The sequence below is a fragment of the Panthera uncia genome (assembly GCF_023721935.1).
Source record: "Panthera uncia isolate 11264 chromosome C1 unlocalized genomic scaffold, Puncia_PCG_1.0 HiC_scaffold_4, whole genome shotgun sequence".
Classification (NCBI taxonomy): domain Eukaryota; kingdom Metazoa; phylum Chordata; class Mammalia; order Carnivora; family Felidae; genus Panthera; species Panthera uncia.
This window is the reverse complement of record NW_026057585.1, coordinates 85,284,182-85,300,436: the sequence shown is the minus strand read 5'-3', so window position 1 is coordinate 85,300,436 and position 16,255 is coordinate 85,284,182. Positions and strand designations below refer to the sequence as shown.

General features: G+C 48.9%; 2 protein-coding genes across 4 annotated transcripts in view; both read left to right on the top strand.

Moving 5' to 3' along the window:
* Nucleotides 1–409: 409 nt before the first annotated feature.
* On the top strand, nucleotides 410–11,660 carry LIN28A (lin-28 homolog A). The gene is made up of 4 exons (XM_049617719.1): nucleotides 410–440; nucleotides 906–1,090; nucleotides 10,509–10,693; nucleotides 11,380–11,660. Exons 1-4 carry the CDS (start codon nucleotides 410–412, stop codon nucleotides 11,597–11,599), a joined length of 621 nt encoding a protein of 206 aa, XP_049473676.1. The 3' UTR covers nucleotides 11,600–11,660.
* A 4,347-nt stretch (nucleotides 11,661–16,007) lies between these two features.
* DHDDS (dehydrodolichyl diphosphate synthase subunit) overlaps nucleotides 16,008–16,255 on the top strand; it is a 28,116-nt gene continuing 27,868 nt past the window's right edge. Inside the window, exon 1 of one of the 3 annotated variants that reach the window (XM_049617718.1) lies at nucleotides 16,008–16,150. The gene's annotated coding sequence lies outside the window, so the exon portion shown is untranslated. Of the gene's footprint in view, nucleotides 16,171–16,255 lie in introns of all 3 variants that reach the window. The other 2 variants (XM_049617717.1, XM_049617716.1) reach the window with 2 other exon arrangements.

The following is a 16,255-nucleotide window of genomic DNA, read 5'->3' as shown; positions in this document are numbered from 1 at the left end:
CCTTAAAGTACAGGATCCCAAATTCCAGGGTCCTCAAGACTTCTAGGGCTGACGGCTCTCATCTCCAGATGTGTGTGTGGGGAGGGGGTGTCAAACCTCAAGGTTCTGAGAAGGGACACCCCAGAGGTGTCAGAGACCACAGCGATGGGGGAGGGCCGGAGCTGGAGCCAGAAGGAAAGGGAGGGGAAAGAAGAGGGAGGGGAGGGGAGGGGAGGGGGCTGCCCGCGGGGGGTTGGGTCATTGTCTTTTAGAATTTGGGAGCCTTTGAAAAGCCGTGGGCCCTCCCACCGCTATTGTGCTGGGGAAGATGTAGCAGCCTCTTCTCCGAGCCACCCCTTTGCCTCCGGACTTCTCTGGGGCCAGCAGCCACCCGACCAGGGGCCCGGGGCCGCGGGCTCAGCCGACTACCATGGGCTCTGTGTCAAACCAGCAGTTCGCAGGTTCGAGCTCGGGACTTACTGGGGACACCTTAGGCTTCAGGGGCGCCCAGGATCCACATAAAAGGGAGGTTGGGAAATGTCCCCCAGCCTGGCCGAAGGACCCTAAGTCTGTGCGGCCTCCTGCTTCAGGGGCCATTTCTGGAGCAAGGAACCCTGGTGTCCCAGCGGCGTGCACGCCGAGGCTACGGGGGCGGGCGGCCAGAAGAGGAGGGGCCTGTCCGGCCAGCTATCCCCGGGCAACATGTTGTGGGAAGAGGAGCAAAACTTTTGGGGCAACACTGGCTTCAGTGGAAGCTTGGGGAGCGCGGGAGGCGGCCAGGACAGGTCTTTCCTCGCCAGCTTCTTGGTAGCTACAGCCACCTGGGTGCACACCCGTGGGCTGGACACTCGGGTCTCCCTGCTGGGTCTCGAGAGGGCCCTCCCGATTCCGTGGCCCCCCCAGTTGAGCGCCCTCCCAACCTCCAGGTGGCTGCGCCAAGGCGCCGGAGGAGGCGCCGGAGGACGCCGCCCGGGCGGCCGAGGAGCCGCAGCTGCTGCACGGTGCCGGCATCTGTAAGTGGTTCAACGTGCGCATGGGGTTCGGCTTCCTGTCCATGACCGCCCGCGCCGGGGTCGCGCTTGACCCCCCAGTGGATGTCTTTGTGCACCAGGTGAGACCGATTCTGGCAACTTTGCCGGGGGAAGGGGATGTTGGCGCGCATATTCAAGGTTGGGCGGACGGACTCGGCTGTTGGATTGAGGGAAACCGTGGGATCTCATTGTGCGCTGGCACCCCAGTTCTGAGTCCCCATTAATTCCAACGGGATGGGGGGCGGGCAGAGCCGATTATCAGCACGCCCACCCCCTTCCCGGAACCCCTCTGGCTTACCACGTGTCTGTTACCTCTTTCCCCTGGGAAGGGGGCAGGGGGCAGGGAGGTGACCCCATGTGGCAGAAACTAAGGTTGTATTGTGCTTGCCGGTGGGGGGAGGGCCAGCAGGCCGGCCAGGGAAGCACATGCCGGTTCTGAGCAGGGCCCTGAGCGCCCAGCGTCTTTCACTAACATGTGAATGGAGCTCCCTGGCGGGAGAGAGGCAGGCGAACCACTCTAGGATCAAACAGGGGTAAAGCTGAAAAGTCAGCTAGTTTCCAGCACCCAGGTGGTCCCTCAAAACTAAAGCCCTGAGGCCCGAGTGAGTTTGGCAGATCCTTGAAGAATCTGTTTGGGGGCCTGAAACCTCTTCAGAGTACCCGCCTCTGGCACACAGTTCGCCTACTGGGCTTTTGCCGTCCACTTCTTCCAGGAAGGAAAACCTAAGGAGCCCAGGCCTTAGACTCCTGGTCCAGGCTGGGAGGGAGTTAGGTCACAACCCCAAGTTCTCAGTTAAAGCAAGGCAGCCCAGTGGGGGTGAAATTCAGTGTCGCAGGGCAGGGGGTGGAGGGAGGCTAGCCTCTGGACCTATTCTCTGCTTGGCATTTATGGCCCCAGACAGCCATTGATTGCTGTCCTAACATTCCGGCCTCAAACAAGGAGCCAGAGACTTCAGGTTTCCCTCCTCCCTGGCTGCCTCTTCCTCTCACCCTCTCCTAAATATCTTAGAAGTGTCCCAGAGGTCCTGGGACACCAGCCACCCATAACAACCACATAAAGGAAGTTGCTGCTGGTGTCCCTTCCACCTTTGGAGGTTTCATGTTGGACCTGGGAAGGAGAAATTGATGATCTCAGGTCCAGTAGGTTGACACCCAGGCCGGGCAGGGAGGGGTTACTTCGGGGAGGTTGGCTTTAGGAGCTGAGGGGGAGGGGAAAGGAGGATGTGGGGATTAAGGGTTGGAGCCTGAGGGATGGTATTCTGGAGGGGGAGGGGTGAAGAAGGGAGATCCTGGGTGGACTGGTCCGAGGCAGCGGGGAAGTCTCCCGAGCATGGCCTTCAATGAGGACACAGAGTGGGGGGAAACAAGGGAGATATGGGATGCAGGGAGGCACTTAATGTTGGGTACCTTGGAGTCACTGGACTACTCGAACATCTGCTGGGAGGGTATACAGCAGGATGCTTAGCCACCTCCTTGCTGTGTCCTCGACCTCCCCCCCAGTCTTAACGCCCCCCCCCCATCAGACAACTAGTTCTGGCTAGTGGCCTTTGCCCCCCTCCCTGTCTCATTTACATATGTGAATGATAACCCTCAGGAAGTAATTGTGGGAGAATGCAGGGAATTGGCCTCTTTAGATCTATTAAATCACTTTATTACAGGAACCAGCTTTGAATGGCCCTCCTCAGCGGGGTAGCCAGCTCTCCCACTCTTCCATTTATCTGATCACAAAGAGATTAAAATCTCTTGGTCTGGAGATGGACTGGACAGCTTCCCCAACTTTGGGAGGCTTGGAGTAAAAGAGACCCCAAATTTTCTTGCCTCCCTTCCAAAGGCTGCTGAATACGATCTGGGAGGAATGTAGCCCCTCATCATCTGGGTTTCCTTGGTGATATCCAAATCCCAAGGAAGGTGTTCCCGAACAAATGAATCTGTGCCTCAGTCCACTTAACCTTAGGATCAAAAGCAAGTGGAAAATATTGGATGGCATAGAGGAAAGCAGGGACCTTCAGGTTTTGGGGAGGGGAGCATGCGCCATGCTCCTTCAGATGGGTTAGCTGGGAGATAACCTGGACTTGGGGATCTTGGAATGTCCGAGGACATTCCACAGTGGAATAAGTTATCAAGAGGGAGTGGGGCTGGGATAAGGACTCGAGAATTTTAGTCCCCTAACACCCTCCACGAAACAGTCCTAGAAGGACAATGACTGGAAGTTCCCTGAGCCTATGGAGCAAGCGCCGGAGCTTGGGGTGATCTCAAAACTCTATGGTAGCGGTTAGACTGGTGATTACAATCCCTGCACTTGAGGAATGTGAAATATCTCTTGGGGGCTCTACTGGAGAAGAATTAAGTAGATGAAGGATGATCCCTAAAAATTTTTCTAGGGAAGGAAAATGTTCCCAGTGTGTGCATGGGGGGTAAGGCACTCTCTTCAGCAAGAAAACCTCCCCTCCTTTGGCTGCTGGTGGTGGGTACCTCGGAGCCTGATGTGGTGAGAAGGATAATTGTCCTAAGATAAACATCTGCCTGGAGGGAGGATCGGGAAGCCCCTTTCTAAGAAAAGAGGAAGAAGGGGGGAAAGCAATTTAACATTTTCCTTTCCAAGGCTGGGCTTATTTGGTTCCCGACACACTCTTCTTTCTCAAATGCATTATGCACCCCCAGCAGTGGATAAGTAGGAAAGAAAACTTGCCCTTCCCCTTAAAGGGGAAAAAAAGAAAAAGGTGAAGAGATTTCTCTAAACAATCCTTTTATTCAGACACAGATTTTCAGATCTAGAACTCTCTGCTTGTCCCCAGGGTTAGGTGAGTTTATGAATCCTAATATTGGCAGATGGCCAGCCCTTAAACCGAGGTTTCTCAACCTCAACACTGTTGACATATTCTGAGAAGGATAACTCTTTGTTCAGAGCATCCCTCGGTTGTGACAACCCAAAATGTCTCCAGACATTGCCAAATGCCCCCTGGGAGGCAAAACCCCCCTCAATTGAGAAACGCAGTTCTACAGGGAACGGAGGTGCAAGAAAGCACTAAACTATTTTCCTAAGATTCACTAAGAATTTTGAAATCTTAATAGCCATTTTAAGAGTTTTGGTTTAACTCATGTTTCCTGTGGCTCAACTCCCAAACCCCCAAGACTGGTAGAAATTTGAAAACAAGAAAAGTCCTCCCTGCTTCTACAGCTGCTCAGAACCCAAATATGTTTAAAATGGCTTTCCAGCTAAAATACTGTATTGGAAGGCCTGGAGGCAAAAGAAGATCCCAAATCGGACCGAGGGACCGAGTTTGGGTCAGGAGAAAAAATTTCAATACAGAGAAACTGTGGAAACAGCTGAAGCCACGTGGCTTGCTTTTTCTGAAAAGGATGAGTGGGAGAGAGCGACCTCAGGCAGGATCTAGATTAAGAATCTTCTGGATGGGGTGGGGAGGGGAGAATGTAAAGGGAGCTTTCTTCCCACCTGGTTTATAACCTTGTTGGTGCCTCTGATTACTCACCTCATATCTAGTTAGTGATGTGCTGGTCTTATCTCCTCCTCTGACCTATAAGCTCTTTGAAGAAAGGGACTAGCTGTCTAGTTTCCTAGTATGGACTTGGTGGGCAGAAGGAACTAATATGAAGAAGTAAGGAGTTCCTGAATTGGGAGGACAAGTTTGGGGTCCTGGTCAGTAGAGGTCTTCCTCCAGAGAGAAAGACTGGACATAATAAGGGAGGGAGTGTTACTGTTCTTTCTCTGAACTGATGTCTAGAATAGGGCTGGGCGCTTCATGCAGCATGAACTGGAGTGAATGTCAAAAGTGTTGAGACCCAGATAGGACTCTCTAATTTTTGCTCATGGACTGGAAGCCACAGGTTTGGTGGTCATTTGTTAGTTTTTCATTTTCACCTTAATAGGAAAGAAATGAGACTAAAGTAAGTGAATCATTTTGATTTTCAGAAAGTTGGTAGAGTTTGAGCATTATGGAATCTTCTTGGGTCCTTGTCTTTCTGAAAAGCCATGCTTTCTTGACCGTGGCCCAAGTAAAGGCTGTGCCACCATCCTGAGCAAGTTTTCAATAGAAGAAACTTGGAACCTTTTTAGCTGGTGACACGGCCTTGCCCCGGAAGTGGTTTTTTAGTGACTTTCCCCAGGGCAGGGTTGTTTCTTGAACATTCCTAACCAAACTATCACCAGGTCCTCACCCTACTAGAATTCCCTGTTATATTTGGGGGAAACTGCTCTAGGCAAAACCACCACCCCTCCCTTCTTCCTGCAAGCTGGAGTAACAATTACTATCTATATTAAGTCTGGGGTCAGGAGGTACGGGAGAGGAAGAGAGAATTTTCAGGAACAGTATGAAATTTGTACAGATTCATTTTAAATGATCTCAGCTTGGAGTTAAATTAATTCAGACAGGAAATCCAAGTCCAAGAAGAGTTCGTGGCTTTTGTAAATGGCAGAGAACATAAGAACAATTGGGTTTCTGGCTTTAAAACTCCAGGACCCTTTCTTCTGCACCCTTTGAGTGGGTGGGGACCTGGTGAGAAGTCAGCGCCCTATCCTTGAAAGTTCAGTCCCCTTAACTGCTTCCTGAGGACCGAGGATGCCTGCCCTAAGAAGCTGGGGAGATAAATCTCTGGTTCACAGTTCAAAACCAAGCAACTCTCCTCTCCAGTCTCCCTCCGGCTGCCTTTATGCTGACAGCTGATGAGCAGCACCATCTGGTGGAGAACTCCAGGCAGTAACTGGTAGTCCTGGCTGTGTCTGAGCAGAGGTGACTGGTGGGGGTTGTCTCTGCTGGCAGCCTTTGGTTCCAGACAGATCTCTTTCCTCAACCCTCCCTGACATATCATCAAATAAACTGCTTCTGGTAGAACCGGTTGGTTTCCTAGCCCCTACCAAACCCTACCTTCAGGAATGAAGCCCAGGTAGGACTATGGGGACAATTCGGGACTGAGTCATTTCTTCCATCTGCTTCCTTTACTTCTATGTGGGTATCAGAAAGTTTTAATATCTACATCTAACATGTTTATTTACAAATACGACTTGCATTATACTGCATAGCACTGGCTGTAGGGTCAGGCTGATGGCGATCAGTGCACTGAATTTGGAGAACGCTTTACTTCTCTGTTTCCATGACCAGCTGTAACATGGGGTCATAATGAGGCCTATCTGACAGACTTGATATGAAGGTTCAATGCATTACAACATGTGATGTGCTTAGAGCTCTCCTTACCCTATAGTAAGCTTAGATGAATATCAGCAGTTTGGGGTGGTGGACAACTTGGTTTGTTCCACAAATATTTGTGTATGGCTAGGCACTTGGAACTGAATGGATAGACACTCACTCGACAGTCTGGAGCTGGAATGGGCCTGAGTGATGCAGAAAAACCGGGAATGCAACCTTTGATCGCTGGGACCAAAGCAAGTTTCCCCCAAATTCTGCCTTGCCACTTCTGTAGAAAGGAGCGATGTGACTAAAACCAGGCAGTGTTGGAGCTGGTTATCATGAAGTCTGATCCCTGGCTTTTGCAAATGATTAAAGAACCAGCATGTGTCTGACTTCCACAGAGCAAGTTGTGGGAAACTCGGGTTCCTGTGTGCTTTTCACAACACCATGTTCCCTAAGCTCCTTCGTATCAGCCGCTGCTGAAGCCAGCGGTCGATGCTGGATGGAGTATCTGATACGGGAAAGGGTGGTGGAGGCCGTGGTGAGGTATTAAGGAAGCAGAAGGTCGAAGTATTTAACTGGCCTAAGTCCTTCCCTGCCATCCAAAAAAAGAAAGGTCTCCTTGCAACTGTTTTCTGTCTGATTAAATGCCATCCTCCCCTGCGGAGTGGGCTCCTTGTGGGCTGCCTGCCCTCCTGCCTTGAACAAATTGGGTGAGGAAGATAGGAAGGAAGCCTGCTTCCCCCACCAACCTTGAAAATAATTTACCTGAATAAATGGCCCTCATTCGGGTTCCCGCATAGAGGATTTGACCAAAGGTAACATAGAGGGGTTCCTGTGTCCTTCTATCCCTGGAAGCCTGGGATGGCAGGGCAGGGAGAAGTGAGGATGCCTGCTGGCGGTGACTTCGGCCGACCCAGCAGGCTTGACTGGAAGAAAGGTGTCTCTATCCATTTCTCTCAGTGACCATAACCCCATTATGGAGAGGAAGGAACTGATGAATGTGGGGTAGGGGGGAGTCGGGGGAGCCGGGGAAGCTACAGCCTCTGGAACTCCAGGAATCTGACCACCAGAACCAACCAGTGTCAACTCTTTGTTTCCTGGGGCTGGGCTCTATTGGGGGAGCTCAAGCTTTGCCCCTCCCCCCCCCCCCAGGCCTTTTCTTTTTTGGAGGGGATGGGGAGAGGGGCGGGGCCCTGCTTTGTGTGTGGTTGGGGGTGGGGTGGGGGTGGTAACAAGAATTTCAGGCTCCTTTCTGATGCTGGCCCTGTGAGGCCAGCTCAGTGGGGCTGCACGGCGATTACCTATCTGATAAGAGAGGAATTCAAACTATGTGTTGTAGAAAGGGGCAGGGTGGGGGGGGGTGCAGGGAGCCACCCCTGCAGACCACCAGTCTAAATCTCGACTGGCTGCGGTAAGGTCCCTGCAGGGTTACATTCTTAAATTTGACAGTCTTAAATAAACCTCAAATCCTCCAGTGATGGAGTGGGTGACCTGAGAGGACCAGTCAGTTTCGTATTGCCCCCACTGGTATTCTCTTGTTCTCACAGCGAGCCTAGGAGGTGTAGATGGGTATAAAAACCCATCTGAGTTTCCACAGTTAGCACTAAAAACCCGAGTTAAAATTTTGAGCCTCTTGACACTCCGTTCTCACTGTTACCCTGCCCTGATCCAGTCTGAAGAGGTTGATGATAATTGCCACTCACTGAGGATTTATGTGTGATAGGCTATGTGTTAACTACTCTTCATGCATAAAACCTCATAGGGCCACCATAAAATTAATACTTGCTCCATTTTATAGGTTAGCACAGAAAGGAGGAAACAGGCCTCAGACTCCAAACCCTTGTTCTTAATCACTTATCTGCTGAATCACAGCTGGAACTAGGAGTGTCCCGGCCTCCGAGTCCACTAGGCAAATGGGAGGACCTGGGATTGTACCTCCTGACAACTGGTTTATCCCAGCTGAATAAGAGACCAGGCATATCTGCCTTCAAATCAAGGTCGATTCTGTGCAACAGGAAAGGGGAAAGGGCCCTTCACCTTTCTGCCGTGTTTTTAGTTCCTGCCTCAATGCTCTGCCCCTTGCCTCACATCAGCGTTGGGGGAGGGGAGAGGTCGTCACATCCCCTGGCTGTTCCTGGGGGAATAAAAAGGAAGGGAAAGGATATTCCTATGGTGGAACCGGTGGACAAAAGCTACAGATAATACATGAAATATTTGCTGAGCACATTCCCGATGTTTCCATGCCCACATAATCTTCATTAGAGGCCTAGATGGGTAACTTACTGTTACCCCAATTCTCTGAAGGATCTGAGGTCCAGACCTGCATGATTGACTAAGGTCATGCAGCCAAAAATTGGTACAACCAGCATTTTGTGAACTCTACGGTGTGTCTGGCACTCAGCCCTATGCTCTTTTATCCAATTACCTCCATGGAATCTTTGTCTTAAGCAATGCCATCTAAATTAAAACAACAATGTCCACGATTGAGAAAGTGGGGATCCAGGCTGGCTAAAGAGCATGTCTCACCTAAGTCCCAGTTTGAAATATTCCTCCTACCAACCACCACCTGTGTAATATAAGAGTGCTACTTATTCATGTTCCCTCACCTCAAGACTAGGTGCACAGTGATCCCTTTTGCTTCTCTGATCCCTATTTTCTACGACTACACCTTGTTGACATTTGACACACTCTTTGGATATTTTACTCTAATGGAGTAAGCTATAATGAAGTCTATTCTGGGGAGAGGCTGTCACTTCCACTAATGTGTTGCTGTTGATGCATTAAGTGGCAAGGTAGAATGGACTGTGAGCTTTGAATCGGGACCCTGGGTTCTTCTGACCCGTTTATTGCCTCTCAACTAGCTATGTGATAACTCCCTATTTTGGGGAAGGCTGCCAGGCTCTCTGCAAGTGTCGATATTTTTAAATTTTGATATAAACATGTAGTCTATTAATGGGGTTGTTCCAAACACGCTAGATCTTTTTTCCTTCACCGGTATGACCCGGTCGTCTTTCCAAGTCAGACAATTCAGATTTACCTCTTGGTTCATTAATTCATCCAAAAATGTATCAGGCATTATATTCTGTGATTCTTTTTTTCTTACTGATTTATAGTAGCTTTTTATAGTTTTATCAGTCTATCTGTCTTGACTTGTACAGGTTGTTCCGTACTTTAACATTTTGATATTTAATTTCTCTGGAATGTAGTTTGCATACAAGTGCTATAAAAGTGTAGAATTCTGGCTTGGTAGCTAAAACAGATAGGTAATTTTCTTGACGGTATTGAACTGTTGCCCTTCCCTGTTGATTTCTCTATATATACTTGAACCTCCTAGTGGGCTTTCCCTTATAAACTTACTGATTCATCAGCTTTGGTCATACTGTCTTTTTCCCTTTAACTTGCCAGTAACATCGTGTCTTAATCATAGGTTACAGGTATCAAGCACCATTATCACTAAATATTTCAGTGTGTGTTTTTAAAACTCAGGTCATTGTCTTTCACAATCTCAGTGCAAAGATCAAAATCTGGGGGGGCACCTGGGTGGCTCAGTCGGTTGAGCGTCCGACTTCGGCTCACGTCATGATCTCACGGTTTGTGCATTCCAGCCCCGCGCTGGCTCTGTGCTGACAGCTCAGAGCCTGGAGCCTGCTTTGGATTCTGTGTTTCCCTCTCTCTCTGCCCCTCCCCGCTCACGCGCGCTCTCTTTCTCTCTCTCTCTCTCTCAAAACAAAAACAAAAATTAAAAAAAAAAGAGAGAGAGAGAGAGAGAGAGAGAGAGAGAGAGAGAGAGACAGGGTGTGAGCAGGGGAGGAACAGAGAGAGAAGGAGACACAGAATACGAAGCAGGCTCCAGGCTCTGCGCTGTCAGCACAGACCCCGACGTGGGGCTCGAATCCACGAACTGCGAGATCATGACCTGAGCCAAAGTCAGCCGCTCAGCCTTCTGAGCCACCTATCTTTTTTTTTTTTTTTTTTTTAACTCTACACCCAGCATGGGGCTTGAACTCACAACTCTGAGATAAGAGTTGCATCCTCCGCTGACCCAGCCAGCCAGGCACCACTATTTGTTGATTTCTCGTAACTGTTACATTTAAGAATTTTCCATCTGTTCTACTTTTGTCTAAATGAGAAGAGCTGCAAAAAAGTTATGGCATCTGTTTATGTAATGATTATTCTTTGTTAATGTAACATGGATTGCTTGTTCTTAATTGTGGTAGCTCTTTGAGTGGATAATTTCTTACTGATAACACGGAAATAGTATCACACTTGTACCTTAAAGAACGCGTGTATGCAGTTTTTTGGTGGAAGAATGGAGACTAACATTAAAATCTAACATGTTTCCCTTCCCCAGAGCAAGCTGCACATGGAGGGCTTCCGGAGCCTGAAGGAGGGTGAGGCCGTGGAGTTCACCTTTAAGAAGTCTGCTAAGGGCCTGGAATCTATCCGGGTCACGGGCCCCGGTGGGGTGTTCTGTATTGGGAGCGAGAGGCGGCCCAAAGGGAAGAACATGCAGAAGCGCAGATCAAAGGGAGACAGGTATGGACGGGAAGGTGGCTGGACTAGGGAGAGTTCTCCCAATCTAGCCCCTTTCTTGGGCCAGGATGCCAAAGACACAATGAATGAAGCCTGCAGTCCCTGGCAACGTGTGGGTGTTTGGCGTTTCTGCCTTAGGGTATGGGAGATGAGGAAAGGGCTGTAGGTGAGAAGGGCACTTAATTATTTCAGAAGCAAAGAAGATCACAGATGGGAAAGTATAAGTGATGGGAACAAGATGGTGGATGTACCTGTTGCTTCTTCACTAGGTCTCCAAGTGGCTAGTTTCTTTGGTCTTTGCTCTGTGCTGGAGCAGGTCATATAGTTGCCTGGCTCCTTTAATTTTCTCTCTTTTTAGTGAATGACCGGTACAGTTTCTTAAGCGTATGGTAGTGTCTTCCCTATCTCGTGAATTGCGGTTCCCAGTTGGGGTCCATGACTTCCCGTCCTTGATTATTTCAGAATTTTCAAGTGGACATAAATCTGAAGATCCCATCTAGACAATTACAGATTTGGGAAGAACTTAGAGGTATCTAGTCCTAGTCCTAAGTCTTCCTTTTGTAAGTGAGGAAATTGGTTTCCAGGGAGGAGAGTGAGTATAGTAACTGATCAGAGCCCAGGTGTCCTCACTCAGAGGAAGGCTTCTGCTCTCGCTCCTTTCTCAACTTTACCATCCTGCTTTGTACTAGGTGCTACAACTGTGGAGGTCTAGACCACCATGCCAAGGAATGCAAGCTGCCACCCCAGCCTAAGAAGTGCCACTTCTGCCAGAGCATCAGCCACATGGTGGCCTCGTGTCCACTGAAAGCCCAGCAGGCCCCCAGCTCACAGGGAAAGCCAGCCTACTTTCGGGAGGAAGAAGAAGAAGAGATCCATAGCCCTGCCCTGCTCCCAGAGGCCCAGAATTGAGCTACAGTGGGTGGGGGCTATGCTTTTGTGATCAGGAAGTTTTGAGGAGCAGGCATCAATCGGCAGAGTGGAGAAAGTGGGAACAGGGTGGGTAGGGGGCAGCTGGCGCTGCCATGTGTCTCAGGCCGGGGTCCACAGCATCACCCCCTCTTCCTTCTTGGCAGGGTAGGGGGAAGGGGTGAGGCAAATGAACTCCAACCATGCTCTATCCAAATGCTTGTGAACGTGTTCTGGGGAAAATCTCTCCCCGTGTGCTTTAGCTGAGTCTCCGCCCCCCCAGATCTCCAGCTTCTGAAAGTGGTCTGGATAGGGAAGTTGTTTTCCTTTCAAAGAAGGATATGTAGTAATAATTTTTCCCATGCCAGAATGTAAAGATCAAGCATGAGACCAGATTGATGGGCCCAACCCACGGAGCACTACTTTCTGTGGGAGGGAATCTCTCAAGGGTAAGGCAGGGTTTTTTCCACAACTTGTCCCCTACCCCGCTCTTGGGATAAGATGCTGAGAACTCTCCCGAGCAATGGGTTGTGACCGCAGGCAAAGGGATTGTTGGGGGAACAGCTGCAGACCTGCTGTTCCTAAGCTTACTCTCACCCCATTCTGGGCCGATAGAATTTTATTTATTTGCTCCCTTGGATGACCGCACCTTGGGCCCCACTTTCTCCAGGATGCCAACTGCACTAGCTGTGTGCGAATGACGTATCTTGTGCATTTTAACTTTTTTTTTTTTCGTAATATAAATGTTCTGGTTTTGTACTTTTGTGTATTTTAATCTTAAGGCCCTCGTTCCTGCACTGTGTTCTCAGGTACATGAGCGATCTCAGGGATAAGTCGGCAGCAGCTTCAGGTCTGCACGGCAGGAATACTGTTTGTTTTATCATCAGGGAGAACAACTATTTGGAGTGCATAGCCTATTGAACTACCTCATTTTTGCCAAATAGAACTGGCTTTTCTGCCATAGTGTCCTCTTAAAAACCCCTCCGCCTTCAATGTTCCATGGGAGACTAGGTTTTAGCTCAGTTGCCCCCATGACTTGATCTCTTTCTACCGGAAGATTGGAAATTGGTCCGAACAGGAAAAGGTGGTACAGGAAGGTTTGAAGAGGCTACACCGAGCCAAAAGGTGCAGAGCCAAAGCCAAGGTTAGGAGAGGGCTGTCTATAAGTATAGTAAAGGATTTCTGTTCCGGACTTCTAATCCCAGGGCACGGGACTCACTTTACATACCAGATCCATCCTTCACTGGATTGGGCTAGGCCTACCATGCACAACAGGGTGTATGTGAGTGTGTGTGTGTGTGTGTGTGTGTGTGTGTGTGTGAGAGTGTGTGTGTGTTAAAAAAAAAAAGAGTTGGTAAGAATAGCTTTAAGAACAATACCTCTGTACCCATCTTGAGCTGCCCAGGGATGGGTGTATGAAGCAAAGGCTAAATTTCTCAACTTTCGTAACTTCTGGGCTTTTCTTATTGGCTTCCAGAGAGACCATAAGCCATGGCGTTGTGGTGCCCAGAGCCAGTGTCCTGCCCTGCTGTAGCAGTGATTAATGTTGTGGTAGCTAAAGGAGAAAAGGTTTCGTTTACATGCTGTGAGATCACCACAAACCTACCTCACTGTGTTGAAACGGGGCAAATGCAATAGAACGCATTGGGTGATGTGTGTCTGATCCTGGGTTCTTGTCTCCTCCAATCGCTGCTCCCCCCCCCACTGCTAGTTATATCGTATTTGTCTGGGTTTTGTAGGACTTCACGAATAGCTGATTGGGTGATTGCTAGGTGGTCTGGTTTGTGTAAATATAAAGTGTTGGTCTTCTCCATGTTCTTTTGGGGTTTTATTGTTTACAAACTTCTTTTTGTATTGAGAAAAATAGCCAAAGCATCTTTGACAAAAGGTTCTGCACCAGGAAGAGAATCTGGAACATAGCTTGGTGACCCCTCTTAAAGTGTGGTGGTCTTGAACCATCCTTTCTTTTGTGTTTCCTTCCCCTATTTCCTATTTTGGACCAGATCTTCTATTCTAAAAACTTGACTCCTACCCTATCCCCCTCCCCAAAACAGCCCCCCTCCCACATATACCTTTAAACCCTGAAAAAGCTATAAACACTCCATCCCTTGTTCCTAATATCTTGTGTCAAGACCATTCCTTGATGTGATTCATAGCAATACACTTGTATTTGAATGGATCAACTCTACTTTAATCGCTAATCTTAGGGTAGAGAGAAGCAAAAGCAATGAGGGGGGCCTTCCATGTAGAAATAGGGTCTGGAGACCAAGAAAGGGAAGATGAATGTATAATCCAAGTCACTCAGGAACTTTTATGCAGGTGCAAGAAACTTATGTCAAAGTGGCCACAAGATTGTTTAATAGGAGACGAACGAATGTAACTCCATGTTTACTGCTAGAAACCAAAGCTTTGTGTGAAATCTTGAACTTACGGGGGTGGGTTGGGGTAGGAAAGCTTGTACCTATCTGTTCTTTCCCTGATCCTTTCCCCTCATTTCTGAACTGCAGGAGACTGAGCCCCCTTGGGCTTTAGTGACTCCATCTCTGGGGGGTGTTTATGTGGTTGATTTTGCTGTGCCGGGTACTTCCTTTCCCCACTTGCTATTGTTTTGTAATACACATGCTGACCCTTTTCCCTTCTCTTTTTACCCTGGGAAAATCCAATGAATAAATAAAAAGTTATTGGTACTGAAACTGTCCTCTTGTTGGATATTTAGGGTGTTTTTCTTCCATAATTCCCACCTTCTTGGATTGGGACTCAGAAGTCACAGAAGAACCATTAAGTTTCCTGTTCAGCCATTTTGTTAGAAATGAATCCTGAAAATTCAGTCCTCTTAGCACCTCATTACAGTGGATTTTTGTTTCTAGTTAAGGCCTCTTGTCCTTTTCCTTGGAAGCTGCCACATTCAAGAGGGGATTAGGAGCTTGGCATGCATAAGAATGGGGTTGCCTGTGCCACTGGCTGGGATGAAAGGATGGGGCCATGGCTTGGGGCATGAGACCCTAATACTTTCTCCCCTGCTCCTCAAAGCCTTTTACAAATCTTAATTAATTAACCCCCTGTAGCACCCCAGGGAGGGGAATATGTGGAACTAGGGAAATTGAGGCCAGAGGAAGTAACACTGATTAGCTATACAAAAACGTTAACATTTTATTGGAGTGCAAGTGTGCTAGCCTTCTAATGAACATTGTATTTTAAAACATCTAGTTCCCCCACCCCCAAGGGAAGGATTTAAGAAGAAAAAAACTTGCTTGGAGGCATGCCATTTACTACACAAAGCGCACAGAAACAGCAGAACAAGGCCAAGAAATTACATATCCACTCCAGAGATTTCACGCCCAAAAGTCAAAGCTGACCATGGAAGCTGCTAAAAGTAGCAAACTATTACAGGGCTTCAGTAAATGGTCTTCTGCAAAACTGAAGTAATCAGCTAGGCTGAAACTTAGCTCCCAGGATGCAAAGCAGGAAGGATGGAAAAGCTTAAGACTATTCATGGGTGGGTTACTCATCTCTAGGGCTTTCTTTGATCATGTGTGTTAAAAGTAACCCTTTCATCAGACACATGATGAACTGGGAGTTACCAGTGCAGTAACTCTTCCTTACCTTGTTCCTCGGATGAGACTACAAAGTGAGAAACTACAAGGTTCTTTGGAAATTGTAAAGTTGGGTTTTTTTTTTCCCCTGCTTTTCTAATTTTCAGAAAACTGAACTCAGTTCCTTTTGTGAGTGCTCAAATTCCTGCAACAGTTTTCCTTAAAGGTTTGGTACGGAGCTTAATGCCTATGATTTTTCTATCAAGGTTAATCGATGGCCTCTCAGTTATTTTATTAGTCGTTCTTAGAGCAGAGCTTTCTGGCCTCAACCCCATTTTGAGTTGCTCTGGGTAGGTCCTGAGAATCTGAAAATCTTAAAATATGAGTGCTTTAAATCAGCACAAAATGGATTGATAGTAAGTGGGTCTGTGAAACTGACTAGAACTAGGAATTTGCCAAATGATTAAAATCCACTAAACAAAACTGCAAACAGTAAATACAGGATTTGAAAGACTTGGGCCAGGTCTCTAGGCCTTCCAGCGTGCGGGACACCGCCCAAACTCATTCCTCAGCAGTCCTAAACTGCCACCAGCGGCTGTAACGCCCTTGCGCTTCAGCATGGGGATCCCCGAATTCTCGCTCTTTAGGGGAGCCCGCCCGAGGCCTCCCGATCTGCGGAGAGATACAGACCTCTCCGCTCCCCGAGGCGATCTCGGCCCCGCCTTTCCCGGCCGGGTCCCCAAGCACGTGGCCCGGAACCCGCCCGCCCCACTCGATCACGTGAGCGCAGCTCTTCCCTGCCCCGCCTCCGGGAGTGCGACTTTTGGCCGGAACGTTAGCACCGCCCCTCCTCCAAGCCCGCAGGCGCAGGGCCCGACGCCGCCCATTGGGTGGCGGGAGGGGGCGTGTTCCAGCGCCCGGCGATGACATATTCTTCCAGCGCCACGTCGTGAGGAAGTGTCGAGCCACTGGAGCAGTCGGAAGGTTCCGGGTGGAGTGGAGCAGGTGCTGGGTTTAAGCGGTGAGCGAGAGAGGAGAGAGGTGACTGAGCGGGACGGGGGGTGGGGGGCGGCTGTGGGAGAAACAAAGGGGCTAGTGGAGGAGATGATTGAGGGAATGATAATGG